This window comes from Etheostoma cragini, chromosome 13, assembly GCF_013103735.1.
Source record: "Etheostoma cragini isolate CJK2018 chromosome 13, CSU_Ecrag_1.0, whole genome shotgun sequence".
NCBI lineage: Eukaryota > Metazoa > Chordata > Actinopteri > Perciformes > Percidae > Etheostoma > Etheostoma cragini.
Window position 1 is genome coordinate 20,740,402 of NC_048419.1, and position 17,467 is coordinate 20,757,868.

Sequence of the window (17,467 nt, forward strand, 5' to 3'; positions counted from 1 at the left end):
TGGAAAAAGGCTGCAATGAAACAAAGAGTGAAAAATTTAAAGGGGTCTGAATACTTTCCGTACCCACTGTACATAAATATTCCAAAATACTTTCCATTTGGGGAAAAGTGGCAGCTGGTTGTTATGCTAAATTTAAAAAAAAACTATCCAAATGTATAACTATTTATGTTAATCAGATTAAATATTAAATATACTTGTATAATCTTGTACAAATGTGGGCCAAATCAAACTTGTTAAGCTCTGTGGAAGCACTATAATATAAATATATATATCCAAAAACTGACATCTGACAACATCTGACCCCCAACTTTGTGCCCACACAGTCTCATGGTGTGTGCGCTGCTCCAGGTGCGAAGCAGCAGCGCCTGCAGGTGATCAGAGACAAGATTGAAGCCAGGGCAGAGCTCCTGTCCCGCCCACAGCGCTTTGCCGCCAGCCGGCCGCTGTCACGCCGGGAGATAGAGATCGAACGAGCGCTTTTCCAGGGAACTGACCGCCTGGGTTTCCTCACTGCACTCTACCATAGAGGTACGGAGTGCTAGAGCGCCGTCAACTAAACGGTGTTATATGTCTTCCGACCAGTTTGAGGGACGTGCTGAACTTGTTTTTAAAATGACAAAACAGAAAGGTGAAATGAAATGATAAAAGTGTTGCAGGTGAGATTTGTTCAATTGTTCAAAACATCTCACCTGCAACAGTGACACATTGACAGACCCTCAGTTACTATCACCTTTTGGTGGCTTGACAGATTGTCTAAACCAGAGCTGCTCAAAAACTCATAAAGGGATAGTTCACACCAAAATCTAAAATACATATTTTTTCTATTCATATTTATCAATCAAGATTGTTTTGGTGTGAGTTGCCCAGTGTTGGAGATATACCGCTATCTTAACCACTTATTTAGTATTTGTTCATCATTCTCCTTCTGATATCACACTCATTATTTATTAATCATTCATCATTGTCAATTTCTCAATGCCAGAGCTGTTCATACTGTTCGTACTGTTCATATTGTAATATAATACCATAATACTATTTATTCCAGCATCCAATGCACCATGCTCCACATTTAAAATAATAACTATCACAATTCACTCCTGCACACTTTGCACTCCTCATTGCACTATTGCCTCTATATTGTTTCTGTTTTGATTATGTATATATTAGTGTGTATGTATTGTTTGGTTGTTTTGTATGTGTAAGCGCATTGTGAGCAACGAACAGTTCCTCGTACTTATCCTATACCTGGAAAAAAAAGCTGATTCGGATATTCAAAACCTATCATTTTAACAAGTGTTCTGTCGGCCTATATTTTGATTGGCAACAATGTATTAATTTCCAACTTTTGTAATGATGTTATTGATCAAAGTTTTCAGCAGAAATCCGTCCTGCGATCTTGGTGTGATTTTCTTTCTTCATCTTGGCTGTTGTTGTATTTACCCTCACAGATGAAGATAATCTAGAGTGCCAGGAGGGGGCGTCGTCCTCTGACCCAATGGATTCTCTCTACAGAGACGTTCTCAGCAAGGAGAGAAAACCAGTTTCACTACAGGAGAGAGAAAAAACTGAAGCATCCCACCTGTCTACACACAGAAACGTACCTGGCCAGTTACAAGACTCACGTAGAGGCAAAAAACAACCAGAAGAAGCCTCTGACCATCAATCAGAACTACAGGGTGAAAAAAGTAGCCCGTCAGTACAGTCAGAGTCAAGTTCTGACCCTGGAGAGCAGCTGCTTGTTCCAGACGGACCGGGGCCCCCACCATCGTTTGCTCCACCACAGATTGATATAAGCCAGCCAATTGGCAGTCTCTGTGGAGGTGCAAAGGCCAGGTCAGGGGGACCACTGACTGTCAAAGGGGAGATTGAGACAATCTCAGATGAAGAAATCCTGAAAAACCGTGAATCTGAAGAAGGGATCCAGAGCATCCCGAGGTTCCAAAACTACGCGCCGGGAATACCCTCCAAGGTATCAACAGCTGCATCTACAAGCCGCATACTGTTTGTTGTTACTGTGTAAACCAGATGATCTTGATGGATAGCTCAGACATTTGTTTTAGACTAGCTACAATGCTAATGCTTTCCAACACATCTACAAATGTAATAATGTATCATTGGAGAAATGATTTTTACCTGTGAAAACAAGTCCAGACCTTTAAAAATCTGATTATTTTGTCTAGAAAGTGTCCGAGAACAACAGTCCGGCATCCATCTAACCATTGAAACAGGTTTTGCGTGCTGTAATAATTACTTTTATTTATACTGGCCATTAAAGTAATTTTTCAAACTCCGCTTCCAATCTAAGTTATGGGGGACAAAACCCAGCAGTCGTGGAAGTTCACCCGAGACTAGTCTCGCTTTGCCAAACCTACCTCCACACACTGCGGAGGGGAGGAGGGTTCCCTTGTGGGAGAAAAACGTGGTTTATTGGCATTTCTGCCAATTTCCTGCGACGCCTGACCAATACCCGAAGTGAAACATCCATATACACTAACCTAATATGACACTTAAGCAGTCTAACTGAAAAATAAGTGAATATCCTCTAAAGTCTTTTTAGTACAAAATCCACTTATTGGGTTGGTGTCCCTCCTATACAGCTCAACAAGGAAACCCTGTCCTAGGGTCCACGAACAGAAAATGTTGTGCTAAAAACGCTATCTTTGGAATATATCCACTTGATTTGTCTTATTCAAACTGCTGAAGCCTCACATTACCTTTGGAGAAATATAGAATGTTTTTGCACTGAAGGAGAGCTGTGGATGTTGTCCCCCGTCACTTGAAATTGCTTTTGGGAATGGATCTCTTGGCAGCCAGTATGAGCAGGAAAAAACGATTACAGCAAGCAAAGACTGTTTGAACGCACTTAAAGGAGAATTCCGGTCGATTGCAACACGTAGCTCTGTTGTTTGGAAATTTGAAGTGCTGTCAGTAGCGAGAAAAAACGAAAACAATCGGGGCTGCCTACACTGTGTTATCCTCCTGCTAGAGTTAGAACCCAACGGTGTTTTTTGCCTCTTAACATCTTCAAAATGTCATTAAAAGTGCCTACCCATGTGCAGTGATTCTTTCAGAGTAAACACAGTGAATCTGACTGCAGTAGTAGTGCATGAAAGTTGAGCTAATTTACCTGTGTTTAGTTCCTGAATTGAGAGGGCAGTTAGAGAGCTTAGGGGCCGTCTACAAACCACAACACAGAAAACAGATAAAACAAAAATATGTAGGCTATCAATTTAATGATTTAAATAAGGTATTGTCTCCAAACTTGCCTCAATTATAACGTATCTCCTGCTAGTTGTACTAAAGCACTTGCTTTAAAAAAAATAAGCATATGCTTATTTTTGAAAATGTGTTTTTGTCTCTTTTTGGTGTTGTAGTTTGTAGACGGCCCCTAAGCACTCCATGCAGTATTATCATCAGAACACAGCTGAACTAGCATCACTTTCATGGATTTCTTTCACATCTACTGCAGTCAGATTCACTGTGTTCACTCTAAAGGAATCACTGCACATGGGTAGGAACTTTTAATGACATTTTGAACATGTTAACCCCCGTATTGTCCACGGGTCAAATTTGACCCATTTTCAGTTATTTACTTATTTTTGGAACAAAAAAGGTTGACGGAAAGAAAACACAAGGGTTAAGAGGCTAAAAACACGTTTATAACTTGCCCTGTTTAAGCCTGTTGGGTTCTAACTCTAGCAGGAGGATAACTCTGTGTAGGCAGCACCAATTGGTTTTGTTTTTCTCTCTACTGACAGCACTCCAAATTTACAAACAACAGAGCTACGTGTTGGAATCGACCGGAATTCTCCTTTCACGCTCCTAAAATGAATCATTAAAATTAAATAAATCATCTCCCACCATTTAAAACCTCTGAGATCCGCAGGTTGAGAAAATTCGACTTGTTTCAGTCTGTCAAAAGATGATTCTCATAAAGTTGAATTGTATTTCCCTAAAGCCACATCGACAAACTTCAGTTTTAAACAGAACACTACACCACATACACACTGACTGAACACAGTAGGACAGTGGTATAACAGGTATAAGTGCTCTGGATCTGATCTGCAGACAGCTTTCAAACGCAGTAACTATATATAGATAACATAACCAACTCCACTAAGCGCCTGCAGAGACTTAATGAGGATTTTTGTTATTGTGCGTCTCAATGTAGGTGTTGTGTGTAAAGAACTTGAGTGCACACGCCTCAGTGGCCCAGCTGGTGGCGCTCTTCTCCAGGTTCGAACAGGAGAACGGGCCGCCAGTCCTTTACCGCCTGCTGACTGGGAGGATGAAGGGTCAGGCCTTCCTCACTCTGCCAGGTGACAAAGCGTTTCTCACATTAAGGTGGTGGATGTGGTGCAGTGTGCTGCCTCTGTAACCTGGCAATGGTTGGTCATGATGGTTTATTTGTAACCAGAATTGACAACAATCCATTTTGCTCTGGGTCTAACATGACCGACACATTGACCAACCACAAATACACTGAGCTGTGTATTTTCCTTTATACATAACACATTAGCTCTGTTAGTAGCTGAATTTTTTTTTTCTCTTGGCAGATGCTGAAACAGCCAAGAAAGCCTTGCAGTTGGTCCATGGATACCGGTTGCTAGGGAAACCTTTGGTGGTTGAGTTTGGCCGTGAGCGACAGGAAGAAGAGAGACAGAAGGAGAAACAGAAGGAGACAAAATAACATTACAAAAAAAAAAATGGATTCCTGAAAACAACTTGGGGACTCAAGAATTGTGAATAACAGGCTGAGATGGAGGGGATTGTAAATATTGTGTATATGTATATTGTTTTTTTCTAGATAAATTAGTGGTCATCTTTGCATTTTAATAAATGTCTGTTTCGCATCAAACTGCAGTTTGTCACGAGAGTTTCAGTACCTTTTGTTAACCTTTTCATCATTACGTTAATGTGTTTATGACAATGTAAGCAAGAAGGCTTCAAAATTACATGTCATAAAAACACAAATTATATTAAGAAAACTAATGGAGACAAAACAAAAGCGGATAAACAAAACGGTGGAAAAAGTGCATTAATACACATCACTTCGTGGGACATGCGGTGACCCTTTACTTGAAGGTATCTACATAAGAGTGAAATGACACTGTCATAAAACATAAACCCTTCATAAATGTATGACATAACACTTCTTTTTGTAAGTGTCATTCGGTTTTGTCATGACAAGTTAGGGATAGAGTTCATGTGTTCATTACGGTGTCATGTCACTCTTATGTAGATTCCTTCAAGTAAAGTGTTACCGGACATGCTGTAACTACATATTAAACTATTTCACAACAATGCCCCCTCTTGACTTCAATGCAGTTTGCTCTATGGTTGGATTTTGCCTATAGTCCCAGTTATGATTGATTGAATGGCATTTTTTGCAACCTGTATGTAGTTATAAGCCTCAGACCTTAGAGCCATATAATTCCCAGTAAAATGTGTCATTTTTAAAGGAGATCTGTATGAATTTTACCAACTAATAATAATTGTATATCAATTTTTTATTACTTTGATTAAAATATCTTAATAATTATGTCTATAATTAGGCCAGATTTTTACCACTTTGTCTCCAACACTTGTGAAGACACTGACAAAGCTTTTCACTCTAAAGTTGACTGACCAGGCAGTGCAGACAGACACTAGACCCTGTGACATGAATGACTCCAGACATCTACTTGTTCAGTCACAGGGAAGTACTTCTAGCATGTGATGTCATGAATGAACGTTGTTAGATTTAACTTACTAAGTGATTCTATAAAGATATATAAACACTACAAACAAGACACAACGTTCAGTTTTCATTTGGGTTGATACACAATAACTTACAATCAGTCTACTGTAGATATTAACCAATCCAACTGCAGTGAAACATGAAGATCAACTGAAATGCTACGGAGGTGACCCCTGTTTAAACTCACTGTTATTCTTCTTTTGGACACTAGATAGAGCCATTCCATGAGTAATGGCCCAAAAACTGCATCCATAGAGGTTAGTTTGTTAAAAAGACATAACACACATAATCCCTACAGTCTCATCTTATCTCCTTTCATATCCTCACACTGATTTCATTGATGTACTGCAGCACCGAGCGCTGTGTTGTCAGGACGAAAGAAATCTAAGCTTGGATGCACTCTCTCATGTGTTGAAATGTTGATGTCAAAAGTTTAACTCTTAAAGACCAAACTGGTCTTGTTTTTGAGGAAACTAAAATCTAAAGTCCAACTAAGGAGCACATTCTCTAAGAGGCTCCGACAGCTTCAATGTCGCACAGACCGCTACAGGAAATCATTCCTACCACAGACATTATAACTTTTTAACCCGTCATCACTGGGTGCTGAATGAGACTCTTAGAGACCACACTACTGCACTAAGTGCAACCTGCACAATTGGTCTGTTTACATTATATCATACTATTTAAGCAGTTGCACATTTTTGTATTCTCATCTTGTATATATTCAAATATTTGTTCTTCTATTTTATCCTGTTATTATTTAATGTATATTGTATGTATGTATATTGTTTCCTAGTATTTCATTTATATTTATATTTTGTGCTCTATGACTGATTTTTTTCTTTCTTTTTTTTATCTATCTTTCTATCTATCTATCTATCTATTCTCCATTGAAATAGAAGCTCTTGGTTGTATTTGTTTTGACACAGTACTTCAGAAAATGAGATTTAGGTCATGTTGACTTTTTCTAACAGCCTAATAAGATTTGTCCTGCAATTTTGTGTTTCATATTTCTTTAAAACCTCAGATATCAAAGAGACATTTCTTATTTACAGACGACAATTAATGAAAACTGGTATACAACTTTGTATCATGATAGTACCAAACAACTGCCGAGTTGTCATTGGTGTTTACCTTATTTGTCTAACCCTTGGTTTCACAGACTGTATCTGTGACAAAAGGTGCTCAGGATCATCTCCAGTATGCTTTGGGGATTGTGTATCTTTCCTACAGGCTGTGTGTGCGTGCGCGCATGGGTGCTTACGCGTGTGTGTGTTCAGTCCACTTATCTCTAACGTTCTCTCGGTCAAATGTGTGTGTGTTGGTTGAACCAGATCAGTTCCTGGCAGGATTCCAGTTGCCGTTTGGGTTTGACCACGAGGGATTGTGGTCTGCAGGATTTTTTGTTTGAATTGAGGTCTAAGGAACTGCACTCTTACCTATCACCCCACAGTAGGCTTGTTCACTGAGAAGAACACTACGTACGCAGACTTCCAACAGTAATTCAGTAAATGCGGTGCCTCTAATTTATCATAAGCTCACACAGACTGCATTGCATTTTTGCAATGCATTGCGGTTGGGGAAATTACAAGATGAAATTATACTTCAAGTTTATTGGTACCCTACATTAAAAACCTCCATTTCTGTATGAAAGAAAAGTAACCTTACTCTCTTGTGTTTTTCTGTGACAACAATGCACATAAAACCACATCTAATGTAGCTCAATAAATTCTTTCAGGAAGACCTAAGTTTTAATCAGTGCACTCCTAAATCAATTCAACTGTTATCCTAACAAATGTACTTTTTTGCTGTATTTAACTGTTGCACATATGCAACTAGTCTGTCCTAATTTAAATACAGCTCATTGTAAATTCTTTCAGGCATACCTGCTTTACTCAATGCTCTCTTCCTAAATGGAATTAGCTAATGGAGGCGATCACCTTCCTGCTTAACCCATCAGAATCTTACACAAATTGCAAGGGCCAATCACAGAGTCACAACCCCTGGTTTCCCCTGTGCCATTCAGCTGTCGTTGCAGGCAAAGAGTGCAACCCTCCACCTCTCCTTCCGCCCCCAGTCATCTAGTCCAGCTGACCTGTCCGGAGCTTCCTTTGGTCTGGTCTTCGGGCTCCTTAGTCACCCCCCACCGGTGTCTAGATGAGCAGTACAATTAACCGCTTTTGCACATCTGCAAACCTGTCTCTCCTAAATGAATGTACATACAGTTTTCTATTCAGTCCTTCAATGCCAAACTCTGATATGATGAAGCCTCAAGACAATGCATATTCTATTGCTCATTTCATAGACTATTTACAAGTCCCCTCAGAACTAAGAAAAGGTTAGCACAGACCCAAGACCTGTGCCACAGATGGCTGGTTGAAATAGAAATCATCAACAGCCTTTCAACAAAACCAATCTCACGGCCCACCGGTGAGTCAAACAGGAGCTGCATATTGATCGGACTAAACTAGTGGCTATGTTTGTTTTGGTCTGTTTGTGTTGATCTTCTGTTTGCCTTCAGTTCAGGGCTGTGATCTTTTCTCCATTCTACACTGTAAAACACTATCAGAATCTCATTTCTAACAACAACACTCTTTAATTATTACCAGCTGCTCTATAAAAGAGCCTTTGTGTACCAGTTATTGTAGGCCATGTACATACTTTGAAGTTGTGTTTTCAAAATACTAAGAGCAATACTTTTATATAATACAGACTTACATGGCTGATATTCTTGTAGCTATCTCACTAACATCTGCAATTTATATAACTGTTTGTGAGCATTTTTTCTATATTGCATTTTGGGAGTTAGTGTCCATCGTTATCACTCTAAAAACACATCTTGTCCCGTTTTGAATGTGAATGTATAACAAACTCAAACCCGCCTAGAATCTCAGATCTATTCTTAATTTTGGGGCTTTCTTTTTAATGCAGCTGTCTATTTTACCCTGTACCGTATTTGTCCGAATAGAAGAGTTTTTTTTTTTGTTGCTAGAAAAAAGTCTGAAAAAGTGGGGTCGTCTTATAGTCGGGGTCTAGCCTTTCAGCTGTTCAAGTCGCAGAACGTAATTAGGACGTCATCTGGGACGTCTCATCGTATTGAGAAGTCGGCTATATATAATCCATTTTATTTTACTTTTACAAACAGCTGGTCAAAGAAGCAGTTTAGCCTCAAAACGAGCGCCCGAAAGCAAGGTAATGTTAGCTAGATATGGTGGAGTGAGAGAAAGAGTAAACCAAAGAGATTCATCACTAGCAGTCTAACTGTAGCAAACATCTCACTGTCATCAATGTTATCCATATTCATTTTATTTGGACGTAACAAAATGATATACAGTAAGCCTGAAAGTCGGAAAAAGAACGGAAGCACAACGAGACGTTGTCATGGAGATGTTAGGGTTACAACAGCCAAAGAAAATCTTACCGCGGTCCTCAAAGAGGCCGCTTCCAAGAGATTGACAGGAGGGTGGGAGTAGTGACAGTGATGGGATGCCCGTTACCAGGGCAGAAATGTTTTAAATATTTGATGTAAAAGATGTTAAAAACCACAGCCTACCTTTTTTATTTAATGTGTTTTATTAAATTGTTTATGAATAAAAAAATGTCTTTATGAAAAAGTGTTCCAAAAAAAAATTACAAAAGTGTGGGTTGTCGTATATAAAATGATGTTGGGGGGGGACAAAAATTCAACAGATGACAATAAGAAAAGTTAGAGTTAATTTCCAAATAAAAAAAAAGAAGTTTTGTGGTGCTTTTTTTGAATTTTTCTTATTTCAGCTTGCAAAGACCAAACTGACTGTCAAACCAAATACATATGACATTTCTACATTATCAGCTACAATAAGGCACAATTTTATTAATATGAAAACAGCATTAAAAACAGTTCTTTCTGAATTGTAAAGACAATTAATTTTTGATTTAGTAAGACGTCCTGTGTCCTGTAACTAATTAACAATGAATGGACTGTAACGTGTCAATAACATGTTTGAGCTGTAGATGATACAGTACTGCGAGAAGTGTATATAAATATAAGGGTTGGGTTCAGGTTTTACATTGAAAACAGTGGGGAATATATAAACACATGCAGCAAATAGTTATCAACATTGAACTCTTCAAATAATAGTCACCAAAAATCAAGCGAAAGTCAAAACGTTCCCTGGAAATTACTAACATGTTCAAAGAGTCTGAGAGACCAAATCAATGCATTTATGTTTCCATAACCCATTAAATTTTACAAAGCCCTTCTGCCTTGTTATTTGTCAAACAAACAATAATCAATGTATCTGTTGGCTCTGCATGTAATATTTGTGATATGTAAGAGTGTAGAACTGTGTCCCTCCAATTCAAATTCGTCTATGCTTGCTCAACCATTAGGTAACAATGTTTTGATAAAACACATTTTAAAATGGGAATAATATGAGCGGAAGGACTCTCTGTGTTGTTAACTAACTTTTGAACAAGCAAGATTCTTGTTCCGTCGAGCAGACATAGTGAAAACATTCGATTAAATACATTACATAAATACATGTAATTGAAGGTTGACAGAGGACTATATTTAACAGTGTGATGAAGTTCCAGTAACCTCAGACATATCCTGTGATGTCATATCCTGCCGCAGTGGACTTCTGGGCTCCCTGGATTCCTTGTGCACTCGACTGGGAGCTGTGACTGGTACCGCGGACCAGCGTCTGCCCCCTGTTGGCCGGGTTGATGCCGCCCACTTGCAGGGTAGGGTTGTGGTAGGTCTGTGAGGTTGTCCTTACCCCTGTGCCCGGCACACCGCCCCCTGCTGGGTATGGATAACCTCCGCCGTGCCGTCTCCCACGGCCGCCATCATGTTCCTCACAGCATGACACAGACAGCATCCCCCCTCCCAGCATGGAGATAAGCGCAGAGGCCAGACCAATAAAGAGACACTCCCCCAGCTCAAACTTCATACTGGAAGGTAAGTTGGGTTGGTAGAAGGTCTGGACCACCTCGTGTGTGGTCCATGCCACCGGAATGAGTGAAAAGAATCCGGAAGCAAGGAACAAGCACCCGCTGGCACCTGCCACACGACTCTTAACTGTACCTGCGCCCTCCAAACAGAGCGTGCACTGCATCCCCAGGGCCGCCATGGCAATAGCGAGTATAGATAGCACAATGGAGATGATCATGAGGGCGCGAGAGGCCTGCAGGTTGGAGGGCAGGGACAGCATGGAGTTGTAAGTCTCACACTGAAAGGCCCCTGTGCTCTGGTAGACGCACTCCATCCACAGGCCCCTCATGTTGCCCACAGCCGTGACAATATTGGAGCCGATGTGGGCAGAAATCTGCCAGTACGGTAGCACTGTGGCGACCATGGTGCCCAGCAGCCCCAGCAGGCCCAGGAAGAAGCCCATCAGCTCCAGAGCTGCTGATGCCATGGCAACAGCTGTGATGGAAGAGACCCAAAAGCAAAGACAGAGAAGAGATGAATGAACTGACCCGGAAACTACAGCAGTAAGCTTGCTGACAAACATTTTCCTCTTTTGTATTCTTAATTATTTTAGCCATTTTATTTATGAGATCACAGATTCATTCTATTTTGATAAAATAGTATGGTTCTCCATACTGGAGTTTTTGCTGCATTCACACACTGTTTGCAGAACAGAAAAACCTTCCGTCACACACCTTCTCCCACTCCAGACATGTCTTCAAGTATGTAAAATACTCTTATGTGATAATTATTTGGTTTAACATGTTTTTTTTTCTCCTGGAAGCACATCTACTCTTCCTCACTTATTGCAGAATCAGACTCAAATGAGGAGGTCTGTTGACGTATCAAAATGGTAAGTGTAGTTAGCATTACTTATATGTTGTTGTTGGTGCTAGCTTGTTAGCTTGTGGCAATGGATGACAGCTCCAGTGACAGTGTGTTTCCGCCCTCTGGACTGACAGTCCTCTCTGCGCTGGAGAGTTCTTTTCTGGCTTTTGCATGTAAGAAAGGGATTGGCTTTTGAATCTGTGAAGTACCAACTCTAGCTGACGCAAATTTGAATCTCAGATTCAGAAGTCAGTTTTGTAAGGGTCTGACATTTTAGGGGACATAAACAGAACAGAAACACAATCTAAGTGGAGAGGATATTTAGGTCAATTGGCTTCATACGTTCAACAAACCAATACAGTTATTAGCACACAGTGACTTTACTTTTAGTACTTTTGACCTATGACTAGCAGTTTGTTAACAAGTGAAATCACATAGACACAGTATAACAGGAACTGTACCTCCTTTTTTAGACTGTATTAGTATTGATGTAAAATTTTATGAAGGTGTAACTGCCAGCAAAGGTTTTTTTCAGCCATTTTGTAAATTGTTTGTTTCTATTTCTGTAATTCTTTTCACCAAAAGAGCAATATTACAGCTTTCAGACATTTCTGTTATCTCACACCCAAAATTACTATTTACAACTAGGAGGCTGACGTAAAAGGGCTTTACCTGACTGCTCGTAATTACAGTCTCCAAGATAATGACATTAAGGTGGCATTACCTGTGTCTGGGAAACTGTCTCGTTCTATATGGCGAAGTCCAGCCAGCTGGCAGATTGAGTTAACATTAAGCTAAAAGTACCCCAACAAACAGTGATGCGACTAAGACGTTTCAAACCACATGCATCTCATGAGGAACATGGAGTGGACAAATCAATGAAACAAAAAGCATCTGAACATCAACACCTTATGACAAACGTTAGTTAACAGCATGTATGTACAGCATAGATACTGTATTATGTTTGCCACATCACTTTTCGGTTACCTTCAATTTGTTCTTATTTGGTGCAAGTTGTGTTTGGTGAAAGATTACAATGTTGTTTTCAGGTTGTTCTCCAAATGATGCACTGTTTTTGACCGGTTAAGCAGCAGCACATGATTTGGCTCTTTTGATATTCCGCTAGTAGTCTCATGTTGATTTGCAAACTCGAGTGCTGATTGCCAGACATCATTTAAATGCTGACTAATACGGCCATATTTCTTATGGTGCAACTGTATCCATTCAAATATAAAACCCACTGCTTGTACCTTTATGCAATCAAAACATCTCATCACCTTAAAATACAGTAACATCTACCACACACACAAACATGCAGTCCCCTTCTTTGCATTACCTGAGACTGCTGCAGATTATGGAAGAGCCAGACGCTGGACTAGTTGAGGATTTGATTATGTTGGTTTGCTGCAGGAGCTGAAGTTGCAGCTGGAGCAGAAGATGAGGAGATAAAAGATGAAGACACAGTAGAGCCCGCAGCCTGGTACAGATTGTATTCACCTCTGGATTTTTCTGTTGAACCTACTCCTGCTTCTACTTGCTGTATCAGACTCTGACTGCTTCCCCAGACCTTGACATAGTCACAGCTATTCTGGCGCTGCTGTACTTTTAATAAGCACTTACTCCGCCGGCTGCATTGGACCAAGGGAGCCAAAAATCACTTTTTGGGCTCTTGAAGATGAAATACAATCCTTCGAGTTTGATATGCTGTCTTTGTTGCAAAACACTTTCCACTTAAAACACCAATAATGGGGGACAATAGGCACAGTTACTGTCTGCACTCCTGCACATTGTCTCTCTGTCACTGTCTCGTGTTTGTCAAAGTCTGTGATCTCTGTCCCTCATCCAGACCTTCACCTACTGTCACGTATACACACCCTGACAGTGTGACACACACACATGAATGATCATTGCCAGCCAGGTTAATCATTCTCTCATCAGTCAAAACAGGTGGTACACTATTGGCAGCAGCTTGCTCCACACATTAAACGTTCAGCAGACCCCTGTAAGAGTATGACTATTTCAGGATATTAGTCCTCTGTGTAGATGGGTGAAAATGTTTAGTTCAGCAAAAGATTTAAGTGTCACATTAATTTAATGAAAAGAAAAAGAAAAAAAAAGAGAGTTATCCTTTCATGTAACGGGGAAAGAGCCTCTGTTCAGTCTAATCCCCCAAATTGCTGGTGAATGGTTTTTTTGTATTTTTAATCAAAATCAGCTATGGAATAAACTAGCCTGAAGCAAGAAAAATGAGGAGTGATTATAACGCTTTCATTTTGCATCTTTTTGGGTCATTCTCGAAAGAGACCTTTCCCTCTGTGTGACACGTGATGGTCAAGAAAGGCTGAACGTTAACAACGTGTTAGTCTGGGCTTTACTTTTAATTTTCACTTCAGGTTCCCTTTATCGCTTCTTCCTTCCTCATTTGCTTCCTATGTTGCTTCCTGCTCTCTTATTCCTTTGTTCGCTCAGTCTGAGAATTCATGGCTTTGTTCATTGATCAGTCCATATTCATCTGTCCATTCACTCATTGTTGTTCTATTTCAAATGATAGAGTGAACCCTAACCATTGGAGGATTTTTTTTAAATCCATTTACAGTGACTCAACAATACATGTTTGGCACTGTAAAACAATATTCAGCAGGGTGTTCTTCAGGAATTACTAACTGATTTCTTTTTATGTGTAATAATGATTTATCTTTTAAATTCATCAGTTGTTTTTTACCATTATTGAGTCTAATGTAACACCATACATGTCTACAATTATTTTGAAGGCACTTTCAGGACTCCATACAAAAACTTGCCACGACATATTTTGAATTTACTGCTCATTTAAGCTGACACCAAACTTGGCTGCCTGCTGTATGTCATCATCCATCAACTCTTTGCTGGGTTGTCCATTTGACTGCTAACACTGAGATCTACAAAAACAGCAACGCATAACAATAAATAATACATACCATGTCAGTGTATCTTCATGAATATGCCCTTTACTTGTTTGGTCAGTGGCAGTGTCATCTAAACTGTTTACATGTGCCATTAGTATCTTTATCGATGTTAGTAGCTACAGTCACCCAGTTTGCTGCTGATCCTGTCCTGAAGCTCGAGCCTTTAGTTTCTAATCCCTCCAACCGGCCCTCACATTGCAGCAGCATCGTAATGGGATTAACGCGTAATCCAGTCACTTCCCCTACAAAGCAGAATGAGAGGGCAACGTCCACACACTCAGAAACACTGAGCCATTATAATAAATCACAGAGGGGCATTATCTGGACACACTGCATACTAATGAGACAGCTCAGGTCGGCCTGTGACCATTTGTCATATTGTTGTGATTGGCTGGTGGTCAGTTACTCTGGATGGACGAGAGGAACATAGAATGTATTGGTGCGTAATGCTAATTTTAACATCACAACCATCCAATCAGACACACTTTTGGTAGTGTAACTTTGTAAACTAGTCATAAAAAAGCACGATATGGCCAGAAACATGCAAACATCTGGACATCACACCCCTATTTCATTGTAAAAAAAATGTCATTCCAAAGCCATAGGGCGTTGATCTGGTGCTTTAACAGCCTCAACTCTTCTGGGAAGGCTTACTACAAGATTCTGAAACCTGGCCGCGGGGATTTTTGGGAACAATTTATAATAATGGTACATAAATTATCATGAATTCATTAATGTAGTACTATCAGTAATGTACAATAATTAATAGCACATTACGCAGGAACAATTCATTAATTAATGCATCAATTAAGCTGTTTGAATCATCATGATTTCTGATTTATTAATGATGTCATGTCTTCATAAAAACTACTGACCAGTCACAGCAGTGTACATACAGTATATTCTGAAAGATTGTAGTGTTGTTATCATTACTTCATTGTGTTTCCGGCCCTTCAAATAAAGTGCTGGCCTGGTCCATCTTTAACACTGATAAATAAGATGAATGGGTCCTTCCATTCCCCTACATACACACAGAATGCAGGCTGTCTAACTATCTCCAAGATTAATAAGCACTCCACTGCCAGCAAAGCATGTTAATTCCAAGCTCCAGCCCCGTGAACAATTCACATTCAATTCAAATTGAAATTTATTTGTCACATACACAATGATACACAGTTCAAAGTGCAGTGCCAACAATGACAATAAAATCCCTTAAAAAAATAATCACAACAACACACTTAAGTAAGAGAATAGAAATTACCTGGAAATCTAGACTGAAATGATCTTTTCACATGCATGAATAATTTAGCCCTGACTGTGGGACCTATAGGCCTGCCTTCTCAAGCATTGGTTTCTGTTCTGCCCTGAGTGTCTGGTATTTTGTTTATGAGCAACGATCTATTTATTTGTAACAAGACACTTCATTTTATACTTTAAATAATCTTACTTACTTATAATAGGATTCCCCTTTATTAGAACTAAAGGTACTAGCCCATGACTAAACCATGAACAACAACCCTCAGACCAAAACTCCACCAACGTCTGTTGGCAGGAGGTTCCACATACTTTTGGTAATTGTACTAAACAGAGGCCACCAGTGGGGCTGTAAGTTTGACACATTAGTCATCAAAGTTTTCATTTTCTGGGAAGTAAAAAAAAAATCCTTTCTTGTTGTTGTAGTAGGCATTTAAGAGAGAAGTTAAATATTCTCGAAAACCTCAAAGAAAAACATGTAGTACTTTAAATGAACTAAAAACAGTCTAACCACTAGGTTTTATTATGTTTAAGAAAATTAGTGAGTAAGTTTAAAAGGGATGAATATGAACTGCTCTGAGGCTTTCTGAGGAGGAGGGTGTAGTTCATGGCTCTTGTCACTAGATGGCGGTAATGTGTTTTTGTGTGCTTTCTGTACAGTTTGATTTAACTGTGATGATGTGAAGAGAGTGAAGCAGAGTGCTGGGCAGGGGCGATACCACGATCAGACCTTCAGTGGGGCTCAGCCCCTAATGAGAATGGGACACGCAACTGTCATTGCCCCCCCCCCCCCCCATGAATATATGTATCTATTATTTTAACCGAGGAGAAGTGCAAGATATTGAACAAATGGGGGTACTTTTGCGTGGGTCAAAAATATTTTGACACACAAACAATATATTTCCCTTCACAGCTGGTGACTTCACAGGACTCCTCTGATGTTGGAGTCACACATCCCAACACACACACACACACACACACACACATTTTACCATTTATTTATGTCCACATGAAGAAAAATGGTACAGGGACACACATTACAGATGCAACACAATACATACACAAATTCATAGACCAGTGGCATGCAACAGGTCTTCACAATATCACTTAAAAAGCACAATACGCATTTCAACGGCTCCACCACATGTGGCAGCTGCCAATAATAGCGGATGTGGGACAGTAGGTCTACTTTGCAAGCTGTTTAGCCCTCTATTTGGCCATCCCAACCTGTGTGTGTGTGTGTGTGTGTGTGTGTGTGTGTGTGTCTTAGGCTTCCAAATATGAAAACGAGTAGCCAAGTGAGTTGCTACAAAGCTAAATGAGACTTTCAGCTCATCACAACTCTCTCTGTATTACTCAGCATGGCTATGTTCAGAAGATTGTGTCGCCCGGTGACTTTCCCACGCAGAAACTCGAGTGAAGGTAAGAGTCCATCATGTTTTTTTTAATCCTCCTTAGTTTAGTAATCAGGAAATAATGTTTTCTGGAAGAACAAGGCTTAGTTGGTTTGTATTGTAAAAAGGTTAATTTATGACTTGGCTCCCATGGTAATCATCCACATTAGATTCAGGTGTGCAGTACCAACTCCAAGCTACAACCATTTTATCTAATTACTCACATTAACTTCAGGTGTGCAAAAACACACATTCTGCTGTAGTTTAGTGCATACCATAGACCAGTGATCAGCAACTGGCGGCCCGCGGGCCGAATGCGGCCCGCCAAGCCGTTCGTTCCGGCCCGCGATTG

The 17,467-nt window shown here is 40.0% G+C and overlaps 2 protein-coding genes across 3 annotated transcripts in view; one reads left to right on the forward strand and one right to left on the reverse strand.

The window, feature by feature from the left end:
* rbm41 (RNA binding motif protein 41) overlaps positions 1-4,793 on the forward strand; it is an 8,476-nt gene extending 3,683 nt beyond the window's left edge. The window contains exons 4-7 of the mRNA XM_034889384.1: positions 324-528; positions 1,449-1,969; positions 4,172-4,319; positions 4,557-4,793. Coding sequence (XP_034745275.1) covers positions 324-528; positions 1,449-1,969; positions 4,172-4,319; positions 4,557-4,690 — 1,008 coding nt within the window. The 3' untranslated portion in view covers positions 4,691-4,793. The remainder of the gene's footprint in view (positions 1-323; positions 529-1,448; positions 1,970-4,171; positions 4,320-4,556) is intronic.
* A 4,906-nt stretch (positions 4,794-9,699) lies between these two features.
* Positions 9,700-14,734, reverse strand: cldn2 (claudin 2). Of its 2 annotated transcripts, none has more exons than XM_034889739.1 (3): positions 14,480-14,734; positions 12,859-12,947; positions 9,700-11,150 (listed from the first exon to the last, which is right to left on the reverse strand). In XM_034889739.1, the coding sequence occupies exon 3, from the start codon at positions 11,140-11,142 to the stop codon at positions 10,321-10,323; it is 822 nt and encodes a 273-aa protein (XP_034745630.1). In that variant the 5' UTR covers positions 11,143-11,150; positions 12,859-12,947; positions 14,480-14,734; the 3' UTR covers positions 9,700-10,320. The 2 variants fall into 2 exon arrangements, with proteins under 2 accessions (XP_034745630.1, XP_034745629.1); XM_034889738.1 differs by having other exon boundaries at positions 12,859-13,522; positions 14,480-14,704.
* Between the last annotated feature and the right edge of the window lie 2,733 nt (positions 14,735-17,467).

Bases quoted from the DNA above. Each gene is read 5' to 3' on its own strand.
- cldn2 (XM_034889739.1), bottom strand. From the start codon at position 11,142: ATGGCATCAGCAGCTCTGGAGCTGATGGGCTTCTTCCTGGGCCTGCTG.